Source organism: Leucopleurus acutus (assembly GCF_964270905.1).
Source record: "Leucopleurus acutus genome assembly, chromosome: 7".
NCBI lineage: Eukaryota > Metazoa > Chordata > Mammalia > Artiodactyla > Delphinidae > Leucopleurus > Leucopleurus acutus.
Window position 1 is genome coordinate 580,366 of NC_139150.1, and position 25,595 is coordinate 605,960.

The window sequence follows — 25,595 nt, forward strand, 5'->3', positions numbered from 1 at the left end:
AGTCTCTGTGCCCCGGGCCCAGATCGGACCCGGGGCCCGCTTCTGTCTTCTCCTGCCCCTGCCCAGACTCACCCAAAGGTCACTTGGTCCTGTGCTGGCCTGGCCTGGGGGCAGGGGAGCCGAGGCCCCTTGGGGCCCAGCTGCTGCTCCATGAGGACAGACCCTCCCTGCGTGGGGGGCCCTGAAGCCACGACCACGCCAGGCCGGGGGACTGGCCACTGTGCTCTAGTCCTGGTCGGTAACAGAGCACGTGGCCGGGCATCTGTAGGCTGCGCTCGGCCTCCCGGACCTGTCGTGCGGCCCTGCCCCAGAGCCGGGGGCCACGCTCTGGGTGGTGCCCACCCCTGCCTGTTTGCTGGGTCCCTCGGACTGGGTCGGGCCAGTGGTGGTGACCCTGTGAGGGTCTGCGTCCCGAGGGCCCTGCTGGCTCCCACCCCAGGGACCGGCCCCGGCACACCTGTGGTTTTCAGAAGATCGGTTGTGGGGCATCGTGCCGGCTTGGGGCGCAGATTCTCAGCCACGTCAGTCAGGAGTCCCCAGCGTGTGCGACGCATGTGGGTTGGGGGCCGCCCGAGGGGGAGGGCGTTTTGCTCCCTTGTCGTGGGCAGGGCTGGGCCAGGAGCGCAAACGTGGGGCTTAGTGGCTGCAGGTCTCTGGGTGGGAACTGGGGGCTTTTGGAAGCTCGGTGGGTTTGCTGAGTGTCCTTCGTGAGCAGCAGCGGTCCTCGTTGAAGCCCAGAAGGTTCTGAGATGCAGCGGGAGCTCTGGGGTCCTGGCCCAGTGTTCACCGCGGATGACCCGTCTGCGGCTGAGGTCGGGAGCGGCAGGGCCCACGGGTGAGCAGCAAGGGGGCGCTGTCAGCGAAGCTCTGAGCTGTGCTGCAGGCACAGGGGGCCCTGGGCTGCGCGCACCCCGAGATGCGAGACACGCGATGCCCTTGCAGGGCAGGGGAGGTGGGGTAGCCCCGGGCGCCCGGCTCAAAGGTGCCCTCTCCCTGGGTGGTGAGTCCAGCACCCAGGGCCCAGAGGCTCCCTCCGGGCTCACCTCCCCCACTGCCTCGTGGGGCCCAAAGTTTCTGGCGCCAGGGTGCCAACAGGCGTGGGGTGCGGCCGGCACCCAGGCGGGTCCCAGGCCCACCCCACACGGGGCCCTCTTCCCGGTGAGGAGGCCCGTCGGAACGGAGGTGTGCGGCCCAGGCCCAGGTGGAGGATGTGCTGCGCGGCCACGATGGCGGCGCAGGGACCGGGCGCCCGGCTGCTCGGGGCTCGGCCGGGGCTGAACGGGCGCCGAGGCAGAAGGCGGGCTGGTGTGTCGCGTCTCCTGTTACGCTCAGGCCTTTCAAAGAGCGTCTGGGCGGCCGAATGCGCCTCCCTTGCGCTCTGAGGCAAGACTTGCACACAAAGGGGGCTCTTGTCCCGCACAGGCCCCTCGTGCGAAGAAAGGCCATTGTCCCCGAGCGGGGCGGCCCGGCAGGCAGTGCACGCTCCAGTGCCCACCGCCGCGCCGCCGAGGGGCCGCCTTCAGGCCTGTCCGCTCGGATTAGCGGGGACTCACGACTTAATGCGCTGCGATATTTCATGTCGAGGGCGGCGGCCGGCCCCAGCCGCGTGAATGCCTGCTTTTGTCTGCTGCATTATTTTATTTACATTTTTTAAACAGCTTATCAAGGTGAAAAGATAGCTTTGCTTTAAAAAAAAAAAAAAGCCCCTTGGCTCCAGGCCCGCGCTGAGCCGCCGAGGACGGAAGGCCCGTCCCGGGCCCGGCCGCCGGGTCTGGGCACCTGCCCAGCCCCCCTGCTGGCCGAGCGGGCAGTCGGGCGTCCGTGCAGGGCTCTTCCCGCTGTCACCGCCCCAGCCCCTCTGGTCTTCTTAGTTACTTTCCCCCAAAGCGGCAGCTCTGTGGTCCGTCTGGTCAGAGGTCCCTGCAGCCCCACCCTGACCCGGCCGCAGGGCAGCCCTCTTCTCGGTGGCTGGCTCTCAGCCTCCTGGGCGGAGGTCAGGGAGGCCCGCAAGGTGCCAGGTGGGCCCAGCCCTGGGCAGTGTCCATCTGCAGGTCCCGGCCACTGCCCTCCTCCCATTGGGCCTGCTCCCCGGCCTGGGTCTGGAGCCAGTTGCAGGCACCTGGGCCAGCAGGCGATCTTCCTGCATCCGCGGGGCCCCCCACATGGCCACGTGACCGGTGGTAAGCCGTGGGCAGCCTGGCCTGCTGGCCCCTCAGCAGAAGCTCAGACTGAGAAGTGACCAGAATCCAGTTCTCAGCCAGGCCCAATAGATCCAAGGTGGAGTCCAGGCCGGGGGCTTCCTAGAGGAGGTTCTGCTGCCAGGTAACCGTGGCCGCCCCCGATGGAGTTAGGGCGCCCTCCCGTGGCCGGGTGAGGCCAAACGGTCCCCCTCCTCGTCTTGTGCCCCCCAGCCTCCAGGCTACAGAGCTCCCCAGGGCTGCGGGGGCAGGACAAGGGCACTTCCCAGACTGTCCCTGGGGGTGTCCATGGCCTTCCAGCCCTGGATGCTCTGGCCACACCCCTCAGTGTCCACGCAGGCTGCCTGGCCAAAAGAGGGCAGCCTGGGTGCACAGAGGCTCCAGCCTGGCCTGGATAGAGGCTGGCTGCCCTGGAGGAAGCAGGCAGAGAGAAGGGGACCCAAACCCTCTGACAGTGTCGTCCTGTGGCCAGGGCTGTGCACCCCTCACGGGGAGGGGGCGGGGGGGGGGCCTGTTGAGGAGCTGGATCCTCAGACGATGGAGGCCGACAGCCCAGCAGAGCGGTGAGAAACAAGGGGCTCACCTCGCTGCCCCCTCCCCTCCCCACTCCCAGGTCACTGCCCAGGGCCTGATCTGGGGGGTGGGAGGGTCCCAGGCCCCCAGTCGTCCCTCCCACGGCCCCTTCTCCAACCGTGGCATGGCCCGACCAAGCCCAGGTCCAGATGTTGGCCCTTCAGTAGCCTGGAAGCCAGGCAAGGGTCCAGCAGATGCAGGACACTGGGGACGGGGTTCTGACCACCCCAGGTTCTGAATAAAGTGTGTGAGGCCGCCAGTGTGGGCACTCTGGCCTTCTTGGATGAGGGTCCGGATCTCCCTCAATTTCTCGGGGGTTTCCCGTCCAGAAGAGGTCAGCGCCATCCTGTGAGGCTGGAGTGGTGCCCAGGAAGGCCCCCACGTGGTGGCACCTGCGCCCTGCCCGCAGCCCTGGGCCCCTCCCCCAAGCCCTGCACCCTCTCCTCAACCCTGGCTCCTTCCCTGGCCCCGCCCCAGCCCCTCCCCCATTTCTGCTTTATCCCCCTCGCCCAAGCCCCGCACCCCCCTTCCCCTGGCCCTGGGCCCCCTGGGGCCTGGCCGAGGCTGAGCTCCTGGACACCGGCCAGGCCGCGGGGCGCCGGGTCAGTGCCGCGCAGGGAGAGGCCCCCCAGCCCCGCGCCCCCGCCGCGCGGTCCAGGCCTCCACCGGAGCAGCCTTTCCCAGGCCGCTATTCTGGGCCTTCTGTGAGCTGCAGGGGGCGGGGCCGGGCTGCCCGGCTGGTTATTTTTGCTCATAATGGGAGCACGACGTATGGAAATTATTAATAGCAGAGCGGCCTGAGCTACGTGCGGGCGCCCAGGGCCGCGCCGTTTCCTCTGCTGAGCCGGGGGAGGGTCACGCGCCCCGTGTAGGGCAGGCCGCCCAGCGTGCCCACTGCCCCATATGAGGGGCTGCCTGGGGGGTGGGGGGATTCTGAGCCTCTTGCTCTGTGGCTCCTGGGGCAGCTCTCTGCATGCCCCCGATGCACGACCACGCCGGTCCCGCTGCCATGGACCTGGAGCGAGCCTGCCCCCTCCGACGACTCCTAGTCACTGGGGCACGTGGTGTGGCTTGTGGAAAGGGTTCAGAGGCCTGAAGGAGCCCCGCGTGTCAGGGCCGCCGCAGTCCCTCGGGCCTCCCGGGCGCACAGAGTGCCCTCGCTGTGGGCACTGTGAATGGTGGGAGGGGATGCTCCCGGGAGGAGTGGGGCAGCAAGAGCAGACGTGGGGAGAGCGGTGTGCACCGTGTCCAGGCCCCATGGCTAGGTGATGGGGGCTTCTGTCCCTCCCTCTGCGTCCTCCACCCTCTCGTCGGCAAGCCAGGACCCAGGCCACCTGGCTCAGCTCGCACTTTGCGGACTCGCACCCCAGTCTGGAGGGCACAGGGGTCGTTCCACCCACCCCACCGCGTGCGGGGCCTGGCTCAGCACAGGGGGGCTTGTAGGCCGGAGCACTGCCTGGTTTCCGGCCCCGTGGCTGTGCCTGCAGCGACTGGGCGGTGACGGGGTGGGAGTGGGGGCTGCGGAAGGGCGGGAGCCCCCACCTGTGGCACCGCCTGTCCCCCAGGCCCAGTGTCATCCGGTCCCTCTGTTTCCCAGGCCATCGTGCTGGGCGCAAAGCTGCAGCTGCAGGCAGATCTTGATGTTGAGAAGGTAAGGGTCATTCTCATGCAAACCGCGTAGCTTCCAGCTCCAGGGCTCCAGAAACGTGGTGTAGGGAGGGTCCCTCCCACTGAGCCCTGAGCTTTGCTCCCCACACGGCTGGGGCCAGGGCGCTGGAGGGCAGGGGTCACATGTGACTACCTGCTCATGTGAGGAGGGTCCAGGACTAGGGGAAGGGAGGGGCCCGCAAGGGCCTGTGCGTGGTCAGCAGGCATTGGTGTAACGTGCTCAGAAAGTGGCCGATCGCCAGGAGCTCACCAGGCATTCCTTCTCTGCTCTGGGGTGGCTGGAAGGGTTCTCAGGAATGGGGGCTCCCACAAGGACCGCCCACCTGGAGCCCTGGTTTGGCAGATGGGCCTCCGTCCAATCTGGGCTCCAGAGAGCCTGCCCTATGTGACCACCTGGGGGAGGGGAAGGCAGGTGAGGAGGGGTCTTCCACAGGGGCCACTGGGAGGGGGCTTTGTCGAGAGCTGGTTCTTTCAAGGGGAGTGGCCCGTATGTCCCAGTGCCCAACACCACGGCCACGGGCTCCCTCGGGGCCTCCCTGAGGGCTCAGGCAGCTTGGGGGTCTTGTGAGCTTGCGCCAGGCCACGTGCTGGTGCCGTCTTGCCCGTGACGGGCATTTCTGGGCCAGCAGGGCCATGACCGGTAGTTGGTCTCCATCCTGCCCACCCCACCCTGCTCGGTGAAGACAAGGGGACAATGGGGCCCCTCCAGGAGCCCCCTTGTGTCTTGGAGCCTCTCATCCTTCCCGATGGAGATGGGGTGACCACAGAGCCCCCCAGGGACGGGGCCCAGGGAGCGGCGGGGCTTGTGTGTGTGTGCAGGGGCCCGAGCATGGGGCGCAGGCCGTGAGCCGGGCGTGGGACTTCGCGAGGTCCTCAGACACTCGGTTGGGCCCCCAGGCTCCCTGGGGAGGCAGGTTGCGTGGACCAGCCTCCAGGCCGCTTGGTTCTGATGCTCTGGCCACTCCCTGCACTGGGCTGGAAGTGAGTCCGGGGTCTCGGGTGCGGTGGGGCTGCGGCCTGAAGGTGTGTCTCCCCGTAGATGTGCCTCCCCCTGCTCCTCCAGGACAAGGCAGACCTCGTGGAACGCTACGTGGACGGCTTTCCCGACCTCCAGCGGAGGCTGCTGGCCCTCATGGACTCCTGGTGCCAGCCCGGCTTTGACATCAGAGTCGTCGCCAGGTGAGCCCCACGGGGGCCCGGGGTGGGGCGGGGGCAGGGACTTGGCAGGGGCAGTAGGCACGTGGGAAAGTCACCCCACACCCCACACCGCCTCTCCAGGTGAGCCCCGGCCAGGTGGGCGAGGGACCTGCTTCGGGAGCCAAGAGGTCGGGCTGGCAGCCACCGGGTGAGAGAGTTTAATGCTCTGAGATGAGCACAAATTATTCTCTACGGGGACTCCTTCCTTATGCAGTCCTGCAAGTCATATCTCTTATCCATTCACTGGTTCCTTCGTTTCTTCCTTCATGTAATAAATGTTTGTGGAGCGCCTGCTGTGAACCCTGTCCCAGCAGTTACAGAGGAGAGGCAGCATGCCAACAGGGAGCCCACGTGTGCGTGTGCGTGTGACCCCAGGGCGTCCCCTGAGCATGGGCACCTCTGGAAGGAGAAGGGCTTCCTCCCACCTCCCTGGGGTGGCTGAGGGGAAGTGCACTGGGACTGCCAAGGCTCCTTGGCCACCTGTCCCTCAGCAGGCAGCGGGGCTGGGCACCCTGTCCATGCGCCCTGCAGCCCGGACCCTCTCACTTGAGAGTCAGGCCTTGGGCTCTGGCGGCAGGCCTCCCTGGACCCCCCCTCCCCTGGAGCTGGGTGTTTTCCTCGTCCCTAAAATGGGACTAATTCTGTCTCAAAGGGCTGTCGCGACTTCACACCCTACGAAGTGAACAAAGCAGCAGGCCAGGCACACGTTGTGTTGCTGCCATTGCATTTATTATGCATTAAAAAGGAGAGAGAAATATAGGTGGAGCAGTATGGACGGGGAAGAGGGGAGACACACGGGTGGAGAGTGGGGGGGCCCGTGAGTTAGATTTAACGTGGATATTTAATGATTTTTTTTAAATGTCCTCGTGCTATGCTCTGAAAGGGCTCAGAAGCGATGACATCCCCTAGCAGTGAGCACACCTAGCAACCAGATCTTGGTTTCTAGCTACCATTCTCCACTAAAAGGAACAAAGGCTCCTTGGGGAGGAGACTGAGAATGAAAACAGTAATAGAGCATAAAAGCATGGTAATAGAGCATAATACCTTGGATTTTTAAAAATGCATGAGTCGGGGCTTCCCTGGTGGCGCAGTGGTTGAGAATCCGCCTGCTAATGCAGGGGACACGGGTTCAAGCCCTGGTCTGGGGCAATCCCACATGCCGCGGAGCAACTGGGCCCGTGAGCCACAACTACTGAGCCTGCGCGTCTGGAGCCTGCACTCCGCAATGGGAGGCCGCGACAGTGAGAGGCCCGCGCACCACGGTGAAGAGTGGCCCCCACTCGCTGCAACTGGAGAAAGCCCTCGCACAGAAACGAAGACCCAACACAGTCAAAAATAAGTAAATTTATAAAAATGCATGAGTCTGTGGGACTTCCCTGGTGGCGCAGTGGTTAAGAATCCACCTGCCAATGCAGGGGACACGGGTTTGAGCCCTGGTCCGGGAAGATCCCACATGCCGCAGAGCAACTCAGCCCGTGCGCCACAACTACTGAGCCTGTGCTCCAGAGCCTGCGAGCCACAACTACTGAGCCCGTGTGCCACAACTACTGAAGCCCACGTGCCTAGAGCTCCGTGCTGTGCAACAAGAGAAGCCCGTGCACCATAACGAAGAGTAGCCCCTGCTCACTGCAACTAAAGAAAGCCTGTGTGCAGCAACGAAGACCCAACGCAGCCATAAATAAATAAATAAATATTTTTTAAAATGCATGAGTCTGGAGTGACGCTCAAAGGCAGGGAGGAAGACTCTTTTACAGGGTGTGTCAGCTAATAAATGGAAAAGAATGATAAAGTTAGAAATCACCATCTTGTAACTTCTAATAAAATAATTGATTTAGGCACAGATCATAAAGAGATGCTAAGAAAGAAAGAGACAAATACAAATTACCCGTATCAGGAATGAAAAGTAGAATGTCACTACAGACCTTACAGACTCTAAAATAGCAATAAATGTTTACAACTTGATGCAAATACATTTAACAGTTTAGATGTAACAGACCAAATTCTTGCAAAACACAACTTACAAAACTGAAAAAATAGAAAATTTGAATAGTCCTATATCTATTAAATAAATTGCATCTGTAGTTTAAAACTTTACCACAAAGAAAACTATGGATTTAGATGGCTTCACTAGTGAATTCCTTCAAGTGTTTAAGGAAGAGATCGTACCAATCTTACACAAATTCTTCCAGAGAATGTAAAAAGAAAGAGCACATCCCAACTTTTTTTTCTTTTTTTTGGCTGCGTTGGGTCTTCGTTGCTGCGCGGGGGCTTTCTCTAGTTGCAGTGAGTGGGGGCTACTCTTCATTGCAGTGTGCAGGCTTCTCATTGCGGTGGCTTCTCTTATTGCAGAGCACAGGCTCTAGGCATGCGGGCTTCAGTAGCTGAGGTGCGTGGGCTCAGTGGTTGTGGCACATGGGCTCTAGGTGCGCAGGCTTCAGTGGTTGCAGCACGTGGGCTCAGTAGTTGCGGCTTGCGGGCTCTAGGGCGCAGGCTCAGTAGTTGTGGCACGCGGGCTTAGTTGCCCCGAGGCCTGTGGGATCTTCCCGGACCAGGGATGGAACACATGTCCCCTTCATTGGCAGGCGGATTCGTAACCGCTGGACCACCGGGGAAGTCCCCAACTTGTTTTATTCAGCTAGTTTAAGGCTTAATACCAAAACTCGAAAAAGACATTAGGAGAAAGGAAAATTAAAGTGCAGTGTATCTCATGAACATAGATGCAAAAATACTAAACAAAATATTAGCAATCAAATCAACTAGTATATTAAAGAGTTAAGAAAATGAGAAGACAAGCTCAAAGTGCGAGAAAATATTAGCAAAGACACATCTGATAAAGGACTGTTATCCAAAACATAGAAAGTTACCTTAAAACTCAGCAGTAGGAAAACAAACAACCATGGGCTTCCCTGGTGGCGCAGTGGTTAAGAATCTGCCTGCCAATGCAAGGGACACAGGTTTGAGCCCTGGTCCGGGAAGATCCCACGTGCTGCGGAGCAACTAAGCCCATGCACCACAACCACTGAGCCTGCGCTCTAGAGCCCGCGAGCCACAACTACTGAGCCCATGAGCCACAACTACTGAAGTTGCACACGTAGAGCCTGCGCTCCACAGCAGGAGAAACCACCCCAGTGAGAAGCCCGCGCACCGCAACAACGAGTAGCCCCCATTCCCGGCAACTGGAGAAAGCCCGTGCGCAGTAACGAAGACCCAACGCAGACAAAAATAAATAAATTAAATAAATAAATTTTTTTAGAAAAGAAAGAAAACCAACAGCCTGATTTTAAAAACGGACCAAAGATCCAGATACCTCAGCAGAGAAGATACGCGAATGACAGATAAGCACATGAAAGGATGCTCTACATCGTACGTCCTCGGGGAAATGCAAACTAAAACAACGAGCTATCATGACACCCCTATTAGAATGGACAGAATCCAGAACACTGACATCGCCAAATGCTGGCGAGGATGTGAAGCAACAAGAACTCTCATCACTGCTGGTGGGAATACAAAGTGCTGCAGCCACTTTGAAGGACAGTCTAGTGCTTTCTTACAAAACTAAACACGTTCTTGCCATATGACCAAGCCATCGCGCCACTTGGTATTTACCCAAAGACACTGAAAACCTCTGTCCACACAAAAACCCGCACTTGAGTGTTTATAGCAGCTCTATTTATAGTTGCCGAAACTTGGAAGGAACCAAGATGTCCTCCAGTAGTTGGATGGATAAGTAAACTGTGGTCCATCCAGACGATGGAATATTATTCAGAGCTAGAAAGACATGAGCCATCGAGCCGTGAAAAGACAGGGAGGAAACTTAGATGCAAATTACAAAGTGAGAGAAGCCAATCTGAAAAGGCTACTGCTGTGAGATTCCAGCTATATGACATTCTGGAAAAGGCCAAGCTATAGAGACAATAAAAGGATCAGGGATTATGGGGAGGGAGGAACGAATAGGAGAGCACCGAGGATTCTTAGGGCAATGAAACTACTCTGTATGTCACTGTAATCGTGGGTACCTAGGCATTTGTCAAAGCGCATAGAATGTGCGACACCGAGAGTGACCCCAAGGTAAACCACGGACTGTGTGTGGGTGAGGATGACGTGTCCAGGTGGGTTGATCACTGTGACAAGTGGACCATCTGGTGGGGATGCTGACAGTGTGTGTCACGGTCTGCTCAGCTTTGCTGTGAACCTAAAACTGCCCTAAAAAAAGTAAACCCGATTTTTTCAAAAGTTTATACACCATGATCTCGTGGGATTTATTTAAGGAACGTGAGGTTGGTAAAACATGTAGAAATCCGTCGGCATTCACCCTGTCAACAGATTAGATAACAAAACTATGTAAGCATCTCAACGTATATAAAAATTATAAAATTCAAACCTTATTTATGATAAAAACTCTCAGCAAACTAAAATATAAGGAAACTTCCTTTATCGGATAAAGGATAGTACTGAAAATAAAAAGAAAACTACAGCAAGCATCATTTTTCTGAGTTTTCTTCAAGTATGATTACTATATAATGAACTCTGTTCGGAGTGTGTAAGTTTGTAACTTTTGATGTATGTACGTGTCCACGAAACCATCACCACAGTCCAGGTGCTGAGCACACCCCCCCCACCACCACCACCCCCTGAGGACCGCTGATCTGCTCTGTGTTACTGTAGATTCCTTTTCATTTTCTGGTACATTATGTAAGCGGAGTTCTGTCGTCTGGCTTCTGTCCCCAGCACAATCATTCTGAGATTCATCCACGTTATTTCATTTCTTAGTGCTGAGTGGTGTTGCCGCGTGTAGCTGCACCACGCTTTGCTTGTCCATTCACTCATCGATGGATATCTGGGTGTTTCCAGGTTTTGTCTGTTACACACACCGCTGCTGCGAATATTCGTGCCCAAGGCTTTGCGTGGACGTGTGTCTTCATTTCTCTTGGGTGAACACCCTGGAGTGTGATGCCTGGGCCATGTGATGCGTGTGGATTAATTTTTTGAGAAACCGTCAAACTGTTTTCCAGGGCGGCTGCACGTTTCCCATTCCCTCCAGCAGCAGGCGAGAATCGCCAGCCCCACATCCTCGCTGGCCCACGGCCTGGTCAGCCTGTAATGTCCGCGGTTCTAATGGGCGTGGAGTGGTATCTTTTTGTGCTTTTGATCTGCAGTCCCTAATGACTAAGGATGTAAAGTGTATTTTCATTTGCTTATTTGCCATCTGTGTGTCTTCTTTGGTGAATTAGCTGCTCCATCTTTTACACTTTATTAAAAAAAAAAATTTTATTTATTTAATTTGGTTGCACCGGTCTTATTTGTGGCAGGCGGGCTCCTTAGTTGTGGCATGCAAACTCTTAGTTGCGGCATGCGTGTGGGATCTAGTTCCCTGACCAGGAATCGAACCCAGGCCCCCTGCATTGGGAGCTCGCAGTTTAACCACTGCACCACCAGGGAAGTCCCTACACACTTTTTAATTAGGTTGACTGTTTTCATTACTGAGTTTTGAGAGATTTAGAAATATAATCTGGGTTAAAGGCCCTTAACAGACATGTTATTTGCAGACGTTTCACCCTGTGGTGCATCTTCTCATTCTTTTAATGATCTTTCAAAGAACAAAAGTTCTTAATTTGTTGAAGTCCAGTTTATAAATTAAAAAAATTTTTGCATCATGCTTTTAGTATCATGGCTGAGAAATCTTTGCCTAACTCTAGGGCACAAACATTTTCTCCTGTTTACTTCTAGAAGTTTTATAATTTTAGGTTTTACATTTCAATCTATGGCCCATTTTTGGAGAATTTTCATATGGGGTGCTAGGTGTGGATTGAAGTTCTTTTTTTTTTTTTTTAACAGCTGATGTCTAACTGTTCCAGCAGCATTTGTTGTAAAAGACTGTCCTTTCCCACAGAGTTGACTTTGTGCCTCTGTCAGGTGTCCATATATGTGTGGGTCTCTCTGTCCTCTTCTGCTCTGTCTGTGGCACGTGTTCTGACCGCCGTAGCCTCACAGCAAGTCCTGAGTCAGACAGGGTTAGCCCTCCAATGCTGTTCTTCTATGTCAAAGTTGTTTTTAATTATTCTGGGCCCTTTGCACTTGTATATGAATTTTAGAATCAGTTTGACGATTTCTATCCCCCAGAAAAGCCCCCTGAGCAGGGGAACACAGCCAGGGCTCTGAGACCTCTGGCCAGCCTATCTGGAGCTTAGAGGAAGCAGAAAATCACTTAAAAACAAACACGAAAGCTGTAGGCCTGTAGAGAGTTTCTGTGTCTGAAATAAACACCAGAGCTATACAGAGGGCGACTTTGGAATACAGAACAGACTTGTCAGTTAAAAACGTGATGGCAGAATGAAAGTCTCAATAAAAGGTTTGGAAGATAAACTTGAAGATATCTTCCCAACGTTATACAAAATAAATGAACAAAGAAGGAAAAGCAGAGGAAAGTTTGTTTTTTTAAAAAAATGGCAGATTCTGTCAAGAAGACCCAACATCCAAATAATGGGAATTCCAGAAAGAAAGGAGGGAAAACATGGAGGAATTCACTCCAGACCCAGTCCTGGGTGGATGGAGAGAGACCCACACTGAGGACCAGGACCCTAAACCCTCAGAAAGAGCAGGAGTCAGACTGGTTCCAGGAGCAGTGCCGGCGCAGGCTTCAGCCCAGCCAGACGCAGTCCAGTGTGAGGCCTAGGGCACCGTCTCCAGGTCCACGCCTCGCCCCTGGGAGGCGCCTGCAGAGCCGCTTTGCCCTGGCCTAGGGACAGGAGAGGTGCAGGGCCACCAGGACGGTGATGGACAGGGGCCTGGGAGCAGCCAGTAGCGGGGAGAGGGGCGCAGGGTGATGTGGGCTCTGTCCACAGGACAGGAGGCTAAGGAAGCAATCAGACCAGCAAGGATTAACCCGCAGAGAAGAGGAGGCTGTGGCTTAGCCGCCAGTCATATTTGCACCATCGTGATATGGTAGAAGCTGCTTGTGCCCAATTAACTGGAACCGTGGGTGCTGTTGTCTGGGGAGAGGAGCCTTCTGTGGTGAGACATCGTACAAAACACCTAAAACTGAATCATCGAGAGCCCACAATACAAAGTGGTTCTTGGAAACATGGGGCAAATGTAGACCACCTCAGAATTGTGCGGGTGACTGGCGGCAGGAGGGGAGTGCTGACGTGCTGCCTTTCTCTGAGCCTTGGAAGAAGACTTGGCTTTTGAACTGTGCACGTGTATGACATTGATGAAAGGTAGACTCTTGAGATGCGTTAATCGAGAGAAAGCGTTGCTGGGCACGAGCCGTGTCTCTCTCCTGCAGAAGGTACCCGCAGACGACCTTGAGGCTGGAGAGGCTGAGCCCCAGAGCTCTGGGTCGGCAGGTCCTGCGGCTGCTGGAGCAGCATGGCCTGGACCCTGGTGAGTGGGGCCCCCACGCCCTGCGCTGGGGCGGGTGCCAGGCTGGTGCCGCCGGGGGTTCAGGCGACCCCCAGCTCCCTTCCCGTCTCCTCCCTGCTTCCCCTCAGCATCTGCCCCCCTGGGGTGCCCCTGGGAGTCTGGGCCCCGTGGGTGAGGACCACCGAGGCCGCACCTACACCGTGCCCCCTGCCCCCTCCCCCTGGGTGATCACGGGCACCCTCTCAGAGGAGCAGTCTTACTGACAGTGTTTTATAGCTTCACTGTGTGAGACTGTGGAAATCCTTCTCACTTCCTGGCCCGTGAGAGTGTTGAGCAGGAACGGATGTGGAATTCTATCAAATACTCTTTGTGCACCTGTTGGGCTGATGCTATGCTTTTCCCCCGTTGGTCTGTCTGTGGGGTGGATGAGGTTGACTGACTATATAACGTTAAATGACTCTTGGATCCCTGCCATGGCCCCGTCTCTGCCGGGTTGTGTTGCCACTTACGTAGACTGCTAGGTCTCGTTTGCCAACTGAAGCTGGATTCAGACTTCGCCTTCCTGAAATGTCTGTTTCTGGCTTTGTGTACGAGGTTAAGCTGGCCTCTGAACACGCAGTGGATGACGGCCTGTCCTTTCTTTTCACTGAGGGTGTTTGTCTAAGATTGGAATTCTTTCTCCCTGAGAAGTTGAGGGGAAATGGCCTGTGAACCTGGATTGCTTTTCATTGTGGAAACATGACTATTGATTCGTCACTGTGGGTTTTTTTTTCAGGGAGTTTGTCTATTTCACTTACGGTTCCGAAGGTACTGTCATAAGGTATTCCTAAGACTCCTTCTTTTTTATGGCTGAGTAATGTTCCATTTTATATTTACACCTCAGCTTCTTTGTCCACTCATCTGTCGATGACACTCAGGTTGTTTCCGTGTCCGGGCTGTTGTGGATAATGCTGCAGTGAATGTAGGGGTGCAGGTATCTCTTTGAGAGCGTGATTTCATAGACTCTGAATACCTACACAGAAGTGGAATTGCTGGATCGTACGGTAGTTCCAGTTTTAATTTTTTGAGGAACCTCTACAGTGTTTTCCAGAGTGGCTGCAATGATTTACGTTCCCACCAACAATGTCCTAAGGTTCCCTTTTCTCCACATCCTCGCCAGCATTTGTTATTTGTTGGTTTTTGGATGACGGCCATTCTGACAGGTGTGAGGTGATGTCTCATTGTGGTTTTGATTTGCATTTCCCTGATTAGTGATGTTGAGCATCTTTTCATGTGCCTGTTGGCCATCTGTGTGTCTTCTTTGGGAAAACATCTCTTCAGTTCCCCTGCCTATTTTTTTTTTTTTTTTTTTTTTTTTTTTTTTGCGGTACGCGGGCCTCTCACTGTTGTGGTCTCTCCCGTTGCGGAGCACACGCTCCGGACGCGCAGGCTCAGCGGCCATGGCTCACGGGCCCAGCCGCTCCGCGGCATGTGGGATCCTCCCAGACCGGGGCACGAACCCGCGTCCCCTGCATCGGCAGGCGGACTCCCAACCACTGCGCCACCAGGGAAGCCCTCCCCTGCCTACTTTTTAATTCAGATTATTTGGGGGTGTTTGCTACTAAGTTTTATGAGTTATTTATATATTTTGGGTATTAACCCCTTATCTGTACGTGGTTTGGAAACATTTTCTCCCACTCCGAAGGCTGCCCTTTCATTTTGTTGATTGTTCCCTTGCTGTGCAGGTTTTGTTTGATGTCGCACATATGTTGATTTTTGCTTTCATTGCCCTGCTTTTGGTTTTTTGATCCTGTCTGGTGTATGCCCTGCTCATCCCACTAAACTGAATCTTTCCCTTCTTTCTTCTTGAGTCTGTTCCCCAAGTCTCAATATGTATTATTTTTATTATTGTCCAGCTCAAGACACTTTAAATTTCTATTATATTTTTTTTTACCCATGAGCTAACTAGAAGTATGTTTCATTGCTTCTTTCGTTTGTTTTCTTGGTTGTGCTGGCTCCTGAGTTGCTGCATATGGGCTCCTGAGTTGAGGCTCGAGAGCTCCTTAGTTGCGGCATGGCAGACTCCTTAGTTGTGGCATGCAAACTCTTAGTTGTGGCGTGCATGTGGGATCTAGTTCCCTGACCAGAGATCGAACCCAGGCCCCCTGCATTGGGGGTGAGGAGTCTTAACCACTGCATCACCAGGGAAGTCCCTAGAAGTGTGTTTTTAATTTCCAAGCTGTGACATTTTTGGTTATCTTTCTGGTATGGTCTGTTAATCTCATTGTGATCAGGGACCATGCTTGGTATGATGTCAGTCTTTTGACTGGGTTGAAATGTGTTGTTGGGAGGAGATCTAACTTCTCCCCTCTGAAAGTAATGTCTCTTTTTCTCTGGATACCTTTAGACTCTTCTCTTTGTCTTTGGTGTTCTGCAGTTTCACTGTGAGGAGCCTAGTTACAGATTTCTTTTTATTTGTCTTGCTTGGGATTTATTGGGCTTTTGAATCTGTGGATCGGTGTCTTCAATCTGCTCTGGAATTTTTTCGGTCATTACCTCTTTCAGATATTGTCTCCTTCCTCTGTCTTCCCTCTGTTCTCTTCTTGGGACTCTGAATGTATATTGAGTCCCCATATCTTCCATGTATTTTACCTTTTCTACATACTTTTCATCCCTTTTCTTCTGTGTTGTCTAATCCTGGTAACTGCTTCTGCTGTCTTTTTCACTTTTCTAGTTCTCTCTTCATCTGTATCCAACGTACTATGAAATCCATCCACTATTTCTATTTCGATTGTTATGTTTTCAGCCCTAGAAGTTATAGTTTGGTTCTTTTTCAGATCTGCTGTTTCCCTTTGTATGCCTTCCCGTTGCCTGAAGACATTTCTGATTTTGTTTTTTCTGTCTCTGAGTACCGTGCTCCTGGCTGTGTTATGGTCTGTATCTAAACTTCAGCACTGTCTCTGGTCCTCGTCTGGTTTGTCTGCCTTGCTTACTTGCAGGCTAACTTTGCACCTGCCAACCTTGAGAAATCATCTGATGAAGCTGCCTGCCTCCAGAAAGGAATTTATATATTTATTTATTTTTGGCTGCGTTGGGTCTCCGTTGTTGCGTGCAGACTTTCTCTAGTTGCAGCAGGCCAGGGCTACTCTTCATTGCAGTGCGTGGGCTTCTTGTGGTAGCTTCTCTTGTTGCGGAGCATGGGGCTCTAGCTGCACGGGCTTCAGTAGTTGTGGTGCGCGGGCTGCAGTAGTTGTGGCACACAGGCTCTAGAGCGCAGGCTCAGTAGTTGTGGCACATGGGCTCAGTAGTTGTGGCACGCAGACTCAGTAGTTGTGGCACACGGGCTTAGTTGCTCTGCGGCATGTGGGATCTTCCCGGATCAGGGCTTGAACCCGCGTCCCCTGCATCGGCAGGCGGATTCTTAACCACTGCGCCACCAGGGACGTCCCCACTGACAGGCTTTGATTCAGCCCCTCTGGAGGCACCACGTGGGCAGAAGGGAGAAGCAGGAGGGGTGGGACCACCCAGGCCAGCGGCGCAGGTGCATCAGGGCCCTGGGAGCCAGGGCCACGGGCTGCACTGGCGGTGGGGGCGGGGGGTTGGCACTGCACCTGAGACACAGGAGCCCACCTCAGAGGCCTGGCTGGGCAGGAAGGAGCCAGCCCCCCTCAGGCTGCTGATTAAAACCCAGAGGGTGAGTTCTAGACTCAGGAGCTCTGAGGAAGGTCCCAGCGACGCAGACCGCTGGGGGGTGCTGGGCTCTGAGGGGCCTGGAAGACTGGACTGCAGTGCCACCGCCCTGCAGTTGGGGACCTGGCCCTGAGCTGAAGCCAAGCGAGTGGGCTGGAGGGACCCCTGACCCAGGCACAGGGGCCTCCAGGCTCACCTGCACACCTGCCCTGGGCACCAGTCAGGGAGCTCTGGGAGCGTTGCCCCGTGGGAACACGAGGTGGGGACATCCAGGCCCCAGCTGCCAGGGCCTCCCGCTAGGCTGGTGGTGGTTGGTTGAGGCAGGGCCCCGCCCACCCAGGACCAGGACCAGAGCCTCGAGGGCCGGGGAGGGAGGTGGGCAGGAGGCCCACAGAGCCAGGCATGATGGGAGGGCTGTGGCGGGGGCAGCTCACCATCCAGCAGCCCTGGCACACCTTCCTTTGACTTCAGGGGCCACGTCATGGTCATGGCGGGCCAGGCCTGGCGCCAGAGCAGCCTTTGGCGGCCTCAGGCTGGCCTTAGCTGCGTGCTTCCCAGGACAGGGCGTGCCCGCCTGGGGAGGGTCCGTCCCACCCGACAGGTCTCGGCCGGCCCGAGGCTGGAGCAGTTGAGTGCCCGGAGCCCGCGGGACAGGTGGGGCCTTCCCTGCTGATCGTGCGGAGGGCCAGGAGTGCGGACAGGAGGGCAGTGGCAGGTTCTTTCCATGGGGCCTCGGCCGGCAGCCCTGCTGGGGAGATAGGTTCCACCAGGCCCCCTCCCGGGTATATGCGCTGCAAGGCCCCTTCTGTAGCCCCCCCAGCTGGCTCCGGGGGCCTGTCCCAGCCAGGAGGCCTCACGGTGGCAGGGCTGCCTCTTCTCAGTAGACCTGGCATTTCCTAATTTCAGACAACACAGGCCAGCATTTCCAACGTCCTAAAAACTGCCCCCCCAGAGGGAGGGGCACCAACGCCCCCCATGGTCCTCGCTGGGCATCCGCCATTGCGGCGTGGGCCTCCACGTGGACTGACCCCATGCCCTCCTTGGGAGGACAGAGTCAGACATGATGCAGGGTAGGGCCCGCTCACCCCTCAGCCCTGAGCTCCCCCAGCCCGCCCTCCCCAGGCCTGGGTCCCGGTGGAGGCCCCAGTGTCTGGGCAGAGTCAGCAGGGTACGTGTGGGTTGCGTTTCCAGTTGGCAGCGTCTGGCAGGTGGTTGGGCCTGACCCACCTGCACCTTTTCCTTCATGTTTGGGTTTGGATGAACCATCAGTGCAGACTGCGGCCTGAGTGCCTTCTGTCGATGTGATACTGTACCCATAGGATTTTGACAAAGTATCTCATTGGCAAAATGATGCACAGCATTGTAGAAATGTCAGGAAAGCTGGTGTCTGTCTCCATCCGAGCGAGACTTGCTTCTGCAGCAGCTTCGACACCTTTGTCTCTGTCCTGAGCGTCGCCTCCTGCCCTGAGTAGCTTGTTCATCCGTCCCTCCCTCCCTGCTGCAGTCTCGTCCAGGCTCCCGAGCGGCCTGTGGGGCACGTCCGTGGATCTGGAGCCCTCTGGTCTTGCGTCCCTGCCTCGGCAGGAAGCGGGAGGGAAGGCTGAGGGGCAGCTGGCGGACCCGGCCTCTGGGCAGCCCTGACCTCTGTGTGCTCGGACAGCGTCCTTGTAGCCAGGGTGCTCCCTGTGCTGGCTGTGTGGTCCTGGCTGGGGCGGCCGCGCCCCTCGAGAGCATGGGGTCCTGGCCGGGGTCCTGGCCAGGGTCCGGGGAAGGCCGGGCCCCCACTGGGAGGTGCGGGTGGGCAGGCTCTGTGGTCAGCATCCCCCCCGGACCACCAGGCTGCAAGGAGGGAGGAACAGCAGCGGGTGGTGGACAGAGGGTGTGTGGACAGCGGGTGAGTGGACAGTGGATGGTGGACAGCGGATGGTGGACAGCGGGTGGGTGGACAGCGGGTGGTGGACAGAGGGTGTGTGGACAGCGGGTGGGTGGACAGCGGATGGTGGACAGCGGGTGGGTGGACAGCGGGTGGTGGACAGAGAGTGCGTGGACAGCGGGTGGGTGGACAGCGGGTGCGTGGACAGCGGGTGGGTGGACAGCGGGTGAGTGGACAGCGGGTGAGTGGACAGCGGATGGTGGACAGCGGGTGTGTGGACAGCGGGTGCGTGGACAGCGGGTGGGTGGACAGTGGGTGTGTTGACAGTGGATGGTGGACAGCGGATGGTGGACAGCGGGTGGGTGGACAACGGGTGGTGGACAGCGGGTGGGTGGACAGCGGGTGAGTGGACAGTGGATGGTGGACAGCGGGTGGGTGGACAGCGGGTGGTGGACAGCGGATGGTGGACAGCGGGTGGGTGGACAGCGGGTGGTGGACAGCGGGTGGTGGACAGCGGGTGCGTGGACAGCGGGTGGGTGGACAGCGGGTGGGTGGACAGCGGGTGGTGGACAGCGGATGGTGGACAGCGGGTGGGTGGACAGCGGGTGGGTGGACAGCGGATGGTGGACAGCGGATGGTGGACAGCGGGTGGGTGGACAGCGGGTGGTGGACAGAGGGTGTGTGGACAGCGGGTGGGTGGACAGCGGATGGTGGACAGCGGGTGAGTGGACAGCGGGTGGTGGACAGCGGGTGAGTGGACAGCGGGTGGTGGACAGAGAGTGCGTGGACAGCGGGTGGGTGGACAGCGGGTGGTGGACAGAGAGTGCGTGGACAGCGGGTGGGTGGACAGCGGGTGAGTGGACAGCGGGTGGTGGACAGAGGGTGTGTGGACAGCGGGTGAGTGGACAGTGGATGGTGGACAGCGGATGGTGGACAGCGGGTGGGTGTACAGCGGGTGGTGGACAGAGAGTGCGTGGACAGCGGGTGGGTGGACAGCGGGTGAGTGGACAGCGGGTGGTGGACAGAGGGTGTGTGGACAGCGGGTGAGTGGACAGTGGATGGTGGACAGCGGATGGTGGACAGCGGGTGGGTGGACAGCGGGTGGTGGACAGCGGGTGGTGGACAGAGGGTGTGTGGACAGCGGGTGGGTGGACAGCGGATGGTGGACAGAGAGTGCGTGGACAGCGGGTGGGTGGACAGCGGGTGGTGGACAGTGGATGGTGGACAGCGGATGGTGGACAGCGGGTGGGTGGACAGCGGGTGGTGGACAGCGGGTGGGTGGACAGCGGGTGGTGGACAGCGGGTGGTGGACAGCGGGTGCGTGGACAGCGGGTGCCCTTCCCAGGCCCCCCTGGGCTCTGAACAGAATTTGAAGATGAGGCCAACAGGTGAGCATAGTTTGTGAACACATGAGCAAGACCACCCCTTCCTCGAGAAACTCACGTTCGGGGGGGCCAGGAAGCAAAGGCACCAGCTGCCTGGAGACAAGGCAGGAAGACCCTGAGAGGTGGGCGTCCAGGAGACCCAAAGGGAGGAAGGGCCCGGCAGGTGTGGGCGGAGGGCGCATGGAGGGCTCTGGGGTGCTGCATGGGGGCGGGCCACCCTCCTTCAGGGCTGGGAGGGCCGCTCTGATGCAGGTGGAATGGAGGCTGCCCGTGGGGCGGGGCGGGGGGGTGGGCAGAGGGGAGGGGGAAGACAGGCAGAGCCACACAAGCCCCGACCCCTGCCCCATCCCGTACTCACTCCGTCCCAGCCCTGCCCAGAGCCCGCCCTCTCTTTCAGACCTGTGTCCCAACGTCATCACCCAGCAGCGCCTGGCCGCCCTGCGGTATCTGTGCTACAAGCGGCTGGTAGAGGTGTGTGGACTGGGGCCCGGGGTGGAGAGGGGCTCCAAGCGAGGCCCGCTGCTGTGCTCCTGGGGCTGCCGCTAGAAAGGCTTGCGCTGGTGTCCACTTTTGCAGAGAAGCGTATCTCGGGAGAGCTGGGCCGAGCATGTGCAGGTGAGTTCAGAGGGTCCCAGTGTGCAAGGACCCCACCCCCACCGTGGGGCAGGGTCGGAGCGGCCGGGGGTCCAGGATCCTCCTTCACCACTTGTGAACAGAGCTCTCAGGCGCTGGATGAGGAGAGGTTCACCAAGAGGAAATTCTAGACCATCCTCAGGGGCCCTGCTTGCCATGGCGCTGGGCCCCGAGGCCTGGTGGGCCTGAAGACCCCGAGAAAGAGGCAGGCGCCCCTTGGGGTGACGTGGGGACACGGAGGGCCGGACTGCGACCCCATGAGGATAGTGGCGTGGACAGTGTCGTCCTGCAGCCTCTGTCCTCAGGCCAGAGCTGGAGTGGGGGTCATCGCAGGTATAGAGCTATCCCCAGCCCCAGGTGAATCGGCCTGGGAGAAGGGTGGGCTCTTGGGGGTCCCGGGTGCCGTGTGCACAGGAGCTCTGCAGTGGTCAGTGGAATGGGGGGGCCCCCTCCCTCCTGAGCGCACGTGCAGGGCCTGGTGCCTGCGTGGCATCCAGTGGAGGGCAGTGCCGAGCCGCCCCCGGAGTGACCGGGCAGGGGTGGTGAGTCACCGGAGAGGAACGCGGACCCCCAGGCAAGGCCCGGAAGGCCGGTCCCTCCTGGGTGCCAAGGCCGAGCCCTCCGGAAGGGCAGCGGACATCCTGAAGAATGTGAGGGGCTTCCACGTATTGTCCACGTGGGAACCCGCGGCCTGCGGGAAACGGACGGCCTGAGGCTGCTGGGGACAGAGCCGTGTGGGGAGGTGGCCCCGCCTGCCGGCCAGCAGGGACTCCTCAGGAGGGTGGGGCCCACAGCGACCTGTGACCTCGCAGACACGGACACCCCACCCCCGTCGGGACCCTGTGGGCCACGTGGGCCTCTTGCGCCCACACCGGGCCTTGCCTCCCTGAGGGCACAGCGGGTGCAGGGTTGTTCCGTGGCCTCACCCTCCCCGGCACCGCGGCCGCCCAGGGGCAGGGGTGAGGAGGTGCAGAGGGGAGATGCTGGTGGTGAGGGCCGGGGCAGACCGTGCTCAGGGAGGCGGTGCGGGCCGTTGAGCAGAGCCGCGGTGTTGGGCGGGGACTCGTGCGTGCCGAGAAGGGCCGAGGCGGAGTGGGTAGCAAGACGGGCCGTGGGCTCAGGATGGCGACCCTTCCCTCTGACACGTCCAGGCCCCTCAGCACCTTGGCTCAAGCCAGCTCGGTCACCGTGGGGCCTCGGTCATGGGAACTGCTGGTCTTCAGAGGACAGCCACCTGCTTATGAAGGGCTCAGGGCGGGTCTGAGGGGGGGAGGTCAGGACGAGGTCTGAGTCGGGGTCAGGGCCGGGTCCGAGGGGTGGAGAGATCAGGGCTGGGTCTGGCGGGGCGGGGGGGTGTCCGAGGGGGGGATGCAGGGCCAGTCTGAGGGGGGAGGTCAGGACGAAGGTCTGAGTCGGGGTCAGGGCCAGGTCTTAGGGGGAAGGTCAGGGCCGGGTCTGGCGGGGGTTGGGGTCTGAGGGGGGGATGCAGGGCCAGTCTGAGGGGCAGACCTGGGTCTGGGGGCTGCCTGGATGGGCCCGACCCCTTGGGGCAGACCAGGCGAGCAGCCCAAATCCCGTCCCCCAGGGCCTGGTCGGGCAGGACCAGTGGCTACAGGAGCAGCTGCTGCAGCTGCTGGCATCTCACGACAACACGGCCCTGGTCGCCCAGTGTGCCCTGGACCTCTTGCTGCCCGAGGAGCGACTCCCGGCCTCGGTGGCCGCAGAGCTCCGCCAACTCAGGATCCAGGAGAGGTGAGCGTCCCCAGGCTCAGAGGCCCACAAGGAGGACGCCCTTGGGCCCCCGCCCTCGAAAGTGGCCATAAGTCATACGTGCTGGTGGTTTGGGAATTAGAAGCGCGGGAGAGCCGAGCAGGGGCGCAGGCAGAATGCAGACACACAGCAGGAGGCAGGCGGATCAGCCCCTTGGGTGCTAGCGAGACCCCATGGCCAGATCCCTCAGCCGGCCAGATACTCCCAGGGGCCTGAGGACCCGGCCGCCTGCAGTCTGCGAGGGCAGAGGTGTGGGGAGCAGACCGCGTAGACCCCAGCCCACGCGCGGGCCCTGAGCACTCCCCTGCCCCAGGGTCCAGGCCGGGCTGTGCTGTGGGGTGCCCTGGTGGGGGCGGTGCTGCAGCTCTGCTCCTCCCCAGGACGGCTGAGGCCCCTCTGGAGGACGGGAAGGACGATTACTACCAGCTGCCCATCCCCAGGGAGCACCTCCACTTCCTGGCCTCGTGGGAGGACCTGGCCAGGCACCAGGAGGAGCTCCTGCAGGTGGGTGCCTGACTCCCGCAGGCAGCGGCTTGGGGGGCTGCTCGCCAAGGCCCCTGGGGCTCTGTCCACACCAGGCGCTCTGGCTTAAGGACTCCGGGCCTGAGTCCTGAGCCCGGTGTGGACCTGAGCGTCGGTGTGGCGCTCGACTCCTTGTGTGGGCACTCGCAGGGCTGGTCCAGCTCTCCCCACAGAGGCCGCCTCCCCTGGACATCAGCCCTCAGGCGGCCAGGCAGGTTGGCGTGTCCTCCTCCCGGTCTTTGGCTGTGCCGTTCACGCCAGCCCCTCTGTCTGCAGCCCGGCCAGGTGGTCGGCATGGACCTGGAGTGGAGGCCCTCGTTCGGAGCCGGGGGCCGGCCCCGGGTGTCGCTCATGCAGGTGGCCGTGGAGGGCCGCGTGTTCCTGCTGGACCTGCCCCGGCTCTCAAGTCCAGCAGGAGGGCAGGCGCCCCAGGCCTTCTTCCGGCTGGTGTCCCGGCTGCTCGCGGACCCCTCCATCACCAAGCTGGGTGAGCGCAGCCCCCGGCCCCGCGCCGCAGCCCTGCCTGCCCAGGGGAGGGTGTCAGGGTGAGGCCAGGGCCCCTTCCTTGGGTGCCCATCACAGCGACGGCCCCCGCCCACAGGTTATGGGTTGGCGGGGGACCTGCGGAGCTTGGGTGCCTCCTGCCCGGCCCTGGCCCAGGCCGAGAAGCAGCTGCGGGGCAGCGTGGACCTGCTGCAGGTGCACAGGCAGGTCAGCGCTGGGGGGATGCTGGGGGTGGGGGGCTCCCTGCTGTGCTGAGCTACCTGAACAGCGATACCGGGGCAGGGGTCTCACCTCAGGCTGGCGGGGTGTCTGTGGGCCGGGACTCGGCCTCGGCCTCTCTATGCCTTCTGGGCTGGCCCCGGCCCTGCTCCCTGGCCACAGGTCACCAGGGACCCGGGACACAGGGTCCCCCAGGGAGGCCGTGTCACCACACGTCCCCACGCTTCCCCAGAACCAGCCCGGCTCTGCCTACCACCCCCCACCCCAGGAGCTCTCAGCACACACCCTTGGGGTTTAAGGCGTTGGCCCCAGAGCTGACCAGTGGGCGGGTAACCACGGCCCCGAGACCTTGACACAGCCTGCCTTGGCCACCAGCGCTCTTCTCCTGCGGCCCTGTCCTCCATGGAGGACACAGGGCCTGCCCCAGGGCTCCTCGTGGGGCAGCCAAGGCACGTGCGGTGGCCGTCCTCCCTCTGCGGCGGGCCCCTCACCCACAAGGGGTGCTGTCTTGCAGATGCGGGCAGCAGACAGGCCAGCCTCAGGTGTGGATGGGGCCGCAGGGCCGCGGGGCCTCAGCCTCCTGGTGCAGCAGGTGCTGGGCAAGCCCCTGGACAAGGTGCAGCAGCTTTCCAACTGGGACCGGCGGCCGCTGTGTGAGGGGCAGCTGGTCTACGCAGGTGGGCGCCCCCCGCACCCCTGCCCCGCACCCCCGATTGTCCCCACGCTGGAGGCTGAGGCTGACCTTGCCTGTCCCAGCCGCTGATGCCTACTGCCTGCTGGAGGTGTACTGGGCTCTGTGCAGAGAGCCTGCGCGCTTCCACCTGTCGGGGGACCTGGCCAGGAGCCTGAGGCTGGGACGCGGTGAGAGAGCGGGGCCTGGGGAGCTGCCGCCCCTTCAGAAGACCTCGACCTCGCCCCAGCAGGTAGGCGAAGCCCGCCAGGACTCCTTTATCACAGTTCCTACGGGGAGATCCCTGTTCTTAGAACTGGGACCTTACAGGGTTGGAGACCGGTGTGGGTGTGGGGTGTCGGGGAGAGCCGTCCAGAGGGCTTGTGTCCCGCACGCTGGACCCTCTGCCGGGAAGGAAGGAGAGCAAAGCCGCGGATTAGCTTCCTAAAGGAGGAGGGGTCTCAACGGTCTCCTGACACCAGGTCTGGCGTGCCCCCTGCCAAGGTCTAGGGCAGCTTCTGGCCGTGTCCCCGTGTGCCCCAGGCCCTGCTCCAGCGTGCACACGACCACCCCCCCAGGAGAGGTGTGCCGGCTCCCCTTGGGGCCCAGCTTCTCTGCTGTTTTCTGCACTGAGTACATGTTGCTCAGGACGAGCTGACCTCACGGCCCTTGGGACCCTCGCTCCCCACCGGGTCCAGGGTGGGCCAGACGGGCCACGGCTGCTGAGCGGGGCTGTGTTGCAGGTGCCCGCGGGTGAGGACGCGGCCCCCGAGGTCCCGGCCAGGGCCTTCCGCGTGGTGTGTGACAGCATGCTGCAGGGGCTGGCGCGGAGACTCCGCTGTCTGGGCATCGACGTGCTGGTGCTGGCCACGGGCGAGGACCACCGCAGGGCCGCCGAGGTGAGCAGGCCTCCCGCGTCCGCTGGCAGAGGGGGCAGTGTCTGGGGTGGCCGCAGGGCCCCAGCTGCATGGACCCCCGCGCCACTGGGGCAGAGGGCGGGGCCCCCCTGGATGCCGGGGCGGAGACATTTATGGCTCCGGCACCTGTGGTCTGCAGGCCTGGAGCCCTTGAGGATCCTTTGGGGGGGTGGCCTGACACAGGCAGACTCAGGGTAGTCCTGGCCCCCTCGCTGTCTTTTGGCCCCTGGAAACGCTGTGTGCCCGTGAGCCCCTCCCCTCCTCCGAGAAGCAGGTGCTCACAACACCGCTGGAGGCACAAAGCCCCCAGGGCCCTGCAGAAACCCCAGCAGGGCTGTCAGAATGCAGGGGTTAGAACATGGCTGGTAAGCGTTTTCTACCAGGTTTCCTGAGATGTGATTTACACACCGCACGATTGACAGTGTACAATTGTGC

At 59.6% G+C, this 25,595-nt stretch overlaps 1 protein-coding gene across 1 annotated transcript in view; it reads left to right on the forward strand.

Moving 5' to 3' along the window:
* EXD3 (exonuclease 3'-5' domain containing 3) overlaps positions 1 to 25,595 on the forward strand; it is a 77,539-nt gene that overhangs the window by 27,339 nt on the left and 24,605 nt on the right. Inside the window, exons 6-17 of the mRNA XM_082842955.1 lie at positions 4,369 to 4,422; positions 5,479 to 5,618; positions 12,922 to 13,019; positions 20,323 to 20,396; positions 20,502 to 20,540; positions 22,144 to 22,310; positions 22,709 to 22,832; positions 23,127 to 23,337; positions 23,452 to 23,561; positions 24,088 to 24,250; positions 24,330 to 24,496; positions 24,987 to 25,142. Of these exons, the coding sequence (XP_082699081.1) occupies positions 4,369 to 4,422; positions 5,479 to 5,618; positions 12,922 to 13,019; positions 20,323 to 20,396; positions 20,502 to 20,540; positions 22,144 to 22,310; positions 22,709 to 22,832; positions 23,127 to 23,337; positions 23,452 to 23,561; positions 24,088 to 24,250; positions 24,330 to 24,496; positions 24,987 to 25,142 (1,503 nt within the window). The remainder of the gene's footprint in view (positions 1 to 4,368; positions 4,423 to 5,478; positions 5,619 to 12,921; positions 13,020 to 20,322; positions 20,397 to 20,501; positions 20,541 to 22,143; positions 22,311 to 22,708; positions 22,833 to 23,126; positions 23,338 to 23,451; positions 23,562 to 24,087; positions 24,251 to 24,329; positions 24,497 to 24,986; positions 25,143 to 25,595) is intronic.